The sequence below is a fragment of the Gadus macrocephalus genome, chromosome 12 (genome assembly GCF_031168955.1).
Source record: "Gadus macrocephalus chromosome 12, ASM3116895v1".
NCBI classification, from domain to species: domain Eukaryota; kingdom Metazoa; phylum Chordata; class Actinopteri; order Gadiformes; family Gadidae; genus Gadus; species Gadus macrocephalus.
The window spans coordinates 26018606-26023829 of record NC_082393.1 but is presented as its reverse complement, the minus strand read 5'-3'; the positions used below and the strand labels follow the sequence as shown (position 1 = coordinate 26023829).

Below are 5224 nucleotides of genomic sequence, written 5' to 3'. Positions count from 1 at the left end.
CACTCATGAACACAATCATTCACACACAATACTCATTCACAAATACTAATACATACTGACGTAAGTATGTACAATTGGACAAGGCTGAAACTGCATCTTTTTGGCTCAACTTTATGAAGTGGGAGGAGCTAATGTCCTGTCCAGCAGCCAATCGTTGGATCTCTCGCAGCTCAGTTCCTTAATGTTTAAGGAAGTGGTTTTGAATCGAGGAGACGCGTTCCATTATCTGATTTTAATTTTCTTTATCGCTATTCTCGCTGTTGTTGTTGTTGTTTGTTTATTGACGAAGGGTAATGCATTCATGTATGGGTTTGTTAATGATAATAATAATGTCACCAAAAGGCAGACTTTTGCACGCTGTAGCTATACAGAGCATGTTTTATGGACAACCTCTTTATTTCTCTCTCTTCCTCTTTATTCTCTCTCTCTCTCTCTCTCTCTCTCTCTCTCTCTCTCTCTCTCTCTCTCTCTCTCTCTCTCTCTCTCTCTCCACATCTGTCGTTACTTGTTAGCTCCTGCCTCCTCTCTGCCCCTTCCTCTCTTCTGATTGTTCCCTCTCTTTTCTCTCTCTATCTGACTCTCTATCTTCTCCTCTCTCATATAAACATCCCCCTTCTTCCGTCCTTTTGTTGGGCCATAGATATAAAAAGCAAGCAACAACAGTGCCCAGCGGAGTTTTAAAAAACATAATCAATAGTACTGTAAGAACTGTCATTTCCTCATCATGTCGTGCACAGCAAAAAGAATCGCTCGCCAAGGAAGGCTTTGTTTGTGTCCAGGCGATGCACGCCTCTCAACCGCCATGAGTCACAACCTAGAGCTTTGAAATAACACAGACACTGTTCTCTAGTCCTCCATCGACAGTATGTGACTCTGGCGCAGGTGTAGCCTCCGCGGTCTGCTCTGCTACACCCCTGTGCCCTGCACACCGTCGGTTTTCATTGGCCATACCCCTGAGTGTGGCACCACCTTCAAGACTCTTTCACATACACAATGTATCATCATCATCATCACCATCATCATCATCATAATCATCATCATCCTACTGACCGATAGGTTGTGGTTTATGTTTTGTCTTGTTGTTCCCCTTCCAACTATAGCTGTGAGCGTGTTCCCTCAAATTATAAGGCGTCCATCGCAGATGTGTACCCCCCCCCCCCTCCCTTCTGGAGTGCATGTCTAGTACCCAGTCGTCATCCCCAGCCACTCCTCTAGGCACACTGTCCTTAGGCTGCACCATCGTCTGTCCATTCAGCACTTGGTGTTGGTATCTGAGGGCTTCTTCTGAAAAACCTAGAATAAAGATCATTTATTCGTCCACTGTTTCAACAAAGTTCTATGATGCTGTCGGCATATGCCGATAGAATATATATATTAGCATTTTCAGCCATCCTGTTGGATTATTACTGTCAATGACAAATCTAAAACTGGAATCTCCTCATAGAATGTCGTGCTAAATTTAGTTCCAATCTACAAGGTCAGAAAGTGCAGTCCCTGTCTCTCTCTCTCTCTGTCTCTCTCTCTCTCTGTCTCTCTCTCTCTCTCTGTCTCTCTCTCTCTCTGTCTCTCTCTCTCTCTGTCTCTCTCTCTCTCTCTCTGTCTCTCTCTCTCTCTGTCTCTCTGTCTCTGGCTTGATGTGTTTAATATCCAGGTCTCACACAATTGTCTGTTAGATTTAAGCACCGATGCAAAGACTCTATTGTATACAGAGATACATCTATATCGTACCTTGTTACAAATGTGTATATATATATATATATATATATATATATATATATATATATATATATATATAGTATATATATGTGCATATATATATATATATATATATATATATATATATTATATATATATATATATATATATATATATATATATATATATATAAATAAATAAATATATCCCTGCTCTAACTGCCTATTTTGGTACAAACAAAATACATTAAAAATCTTTATTTATTGATTGAAAAAAGATGGTTATGATTGGAAAAATGATTCTTCTGTTTGCATTGTGAAACCTGTATGAATGTGAATATTCTATAATAATAATTCATGTAAATATGAATATATTTTCCTTTACGTTCACCTCTACTGGTTTGTGGTTTCTCTTGTCTGCCGATGTCTCTTCAGTAACACAACATATACGATATATTACAAAATGTATTCAAAACACTTACGCACGATTATGGGTAACTTCATTCAGTGGTTCTAGGTAAATAGCCAATGGGGCCATGCAATGTCGGTTAGAAATCAGGCTAGCTATTAAAGCTCACTAATAATTGCAGGGATTATACCTTTTAATTCTTTATCTATTTTATCACTTTATACTGCCCACATTCATAGCTCTGTGTATGTGTTATCTGATATTTTTATCGGATGGCTATAAATATTAACCGACATTCAGAACTATGGGGCAATCAGGAAAATACAGTGCTTCATAACAACTACACCAGTACGAGAACAGGCCTTTTGAGACAAACAATTGTTTGTAAATGTAGAATAATAAACTCTGGCAAGACTTTTTAGGGATTAATCTTGTTCTGTCCGGTCGCATTAATGCAATTAGTTTACACATTAGCAATTAGTTAGAAGTGGTCCAGTGATCAAGGCTGCAGGGAGATACTCTGCGATGCCTTTAACAGAGACAGCAGAGGCTCAGAGGATGTAACTGGAAACACATGAACGCCACGCAAACACAGGGAGAACAAGTCTTCATATCAATAGATTCTTAATATACCTAATGTACTCAATATTTATAGATAGCTCGCCTACTTATATTTAATTTTTTTAAAGATCAAGACCCATTCATTGTTATCGTACCTTCCTGTATTCTGCACCTGCCTGCAAAGACGTCTTAGTAGAAGAATGGAGGTCATGTGTTAAGGACTCTCAATCATTGTTCCAAATGAACCCAAATGCCATACAGTCCATAACCTCACTAAGTATAGGTTGACATGAGCTCTTCCATTGGGGGTGACTCAGGATTGTTTTTGTGTGATGCCTGCAAATGAGGCCAATAACCAGAGTGAGTGTGCAATAAAAAGATTACCATGGCTATGTTCTGTGCATAAAAATGTCTAAACAATGCAGTAAACCATAACTTTATTACCGTGAGCTCTGCGGCGATCCAAAAATGAGCCCTAATCATGTGACTGCATGACATCTTTTGCACATAAAAACTGGGAATTGTACCTTGTCAGTTTTTGTACAGTGTGACGTCACTGCCCTCTGCTGGGGACTGACCTCAGTGACCTGGACCGGGCCTTCGGTCACACGCAGTACGTTGTCATGCATTATCATCACAAGGTCAACCCGTGACACGTGACCGGTCCGTATACGACGAGACAGCACTAAAGGCATGCTAAACATCAGCAACATATTTGAAGTCATATTGTACTATAAAGTTAAGAATCTATGCTAAGATAAGATTATTTTTATATATAAAGAAAATAATATTTCTGAATCAGAATATAAACTGCTGGTGTCAGATAAACAGGATGTGTTTATGGTTTTGTGTTCTTCCTGTTCTTTACCTAAGTAGGGTATAAATGTTTTCGTAAACTGTTTATTGTACCTTCATATCTTGGCATTAAATTCCAAATCCCCTAAATGATATGAAGCTCAGACACCAGATAACCTACCCTGACAGCAGCAGTGCAGAAAGTGTTCTCCTGTAATAAAGATTAGACTTTATTAATCCCGCACGGGTCATTGTGGACGAGGCTTGGGAAAATGAGAATAATGGTATGAGGTTGTGCTACTGTTTAGCTGCGCACTGAAACACCGATTTTTCTTCTCCTGTTCCTCAAACTACCATACCGTAGTCTCTGTACTGTTTCAAACATGTGCCTCATCACAGACAATGTACACATGACTTGTATTTGTGTTTATGGTTGGATACGGATATTAATTTAACTTTCCATATTCACTGTGTAATGTTTTCCCTCTCCATTTCTTCTACCTCTGTGTTTTTTAGAGACCCTCTCTCACATTCCCCTGTATCTTCTCATGAATATTTGGCTTCAACACAGTTTTTGTCCAACTAGTGGTTTGTGAAGCAACTGAAGTGAAGCATACATGATATGTTGACTTTACAAAAAGACCCTTTCACCCCATCTCGTCCCTCTTCAGGTTCCTGGTGCAGGAGAGGAGGCAGAAAGATAAAAAGAGTTGGGGCGAACAAGACATGGAAAGTGGGAGGAAGAAAACGGGTGGGAATGGTGTTGGAAACGGGGGGGGGGGGGGGGGGGGGGGGGGGGGGGGGGTCCGGACTCAGAAAGGCCCTCTGTCCAGGAGTATGGCTCGAGGCCAGGCTGCCTGAGCCACGCCAGGTAGAGGTAAAGGAGGCACAGAGAGCAACTCAGCCGCATTGAAAACTGCTCTTGTTCAGAAGTGCTTCTGTAAGCAGCCACGTTTGCGGGGCGGTTGCTGATTGGACCATTACGCTTTGAAAACGTGCAACTGTGTCGTGTTCCCCTCGTGGCCTTGCCCATGGCCCCCGGAGTTAGAAGCTGGACTTTGCCTCCATTTGCAGTGTCCTCATAAAGGAGGCCGCCGGAGGAAGGACACCAGTTTGAGAGAAGGCGAGACAACATGACGACCTGGAGGATCCTGTGCTGTCTGCTCCTGGTGCTCCACACCGGTGAGGCTTTCCATATTCTACCGTCCTTTTCAATTTCATAGGAGTAGTGACCGACAATTAGCCACCCTGGCGATCTTAAATGTATTTATATCATCTTACTTTTTACTCCCAGATTTGACCAAATGATTTAGTTATATTTGTATTTGTTCTCAATGGGCTTTCCATCTTGACCTGTCCGAATCCGTACATCCGTGTGTGTGTGTGGGTGTGTGTGTGCGTGCGTGCGTGCGTGTGTGCGTGCGTGCGTGCGTGCGTGCGTGCGTGTGTGTGTGCGTGCGTGCGTGTGTGCGTGCGTGCGTGCGTGCGTGCGTGCGTGTGTGTGTGTGTGTGTGTGTGTGTGTGTCGTTCCCTCAGTGACTGGACTACGATGGTGCACCATCTCGAACCAGGAGCAGATGAAGTGCGAGGCCATGTCCAAGGCCTTCTCGTCGGCCTCCATCCAACCCACCATCTCGTGCCTCAACTCCCCCAGCGTCGAGGCCTGTGCTCAGAGACTGCAGGTGGGATAGGATTTACAACATTACAACACGTCGTTTATATATTCATCTATTTGTAATTATTATCGTAGTAATCTGAGAGCAAG

The 5224-nt window shown here is 42.2% G+C and overlaps 2 protein-coding genes and 1 long non-coding RNA gene across 4 annotated transcripts in view; 2 read left to right on the top strand and 1 right to left on the bottom strand.

Annotated features, from left to right (window-relative positions):
* The window catches only part of LOC132468586 (discs large homolog 1-like protein), a 19597-nt gene extending 19509 nt beyond the window's left edge, over nt 1-88 (top strand). Inside the window, 1 exon segment of the mRNA XM_060066310.1 lies at nt 84-88. Coding sequence (XP_059922293.1) covers nt 84-88 — 5 coding nt within the window.
* A 22-nt stretch (nt 89-110) lies between these two features.
* LOC132469249 (uncharacterized) lies at nt 111-1040 on the bottom strand. The gene is made up of 2 exons (XR_009528384.1): nt 506-1040; nt 111-465 (listed from the first exon to the last, which is right to left on the bottom strand). It is a non-coding gene; the product is annotated as an uncharacterized LOC132469249 (long non-coding RNA).
* A 3306-nt stretch (nt 1041-4346) lies between these two features.
* Nucleotides 4347-5224, top strand: part of meltf (melanotransferrin) — a 9456-nt gene continuing 8578 nt past the window's right edge. Inside the window, exons 1-2 of one of the 2 annotated variants that reach the window (XM_060066376.1) lie at nt 4347-4641; nt 4996-5141. In XM_060066376.1, the coding sequence (XP_059922359.1) occupies nt 4593-4641; nt 4996-5141 (195 nt within the window). In that variant the 5' untranslated portion in view covers nt 4347-4592. The remainder of the gene's footprint in view (nt 4642-4995; nt 5142-5224) is intronic. The other variant, XM_060066377.1, reaches the window with a different exon arrangement.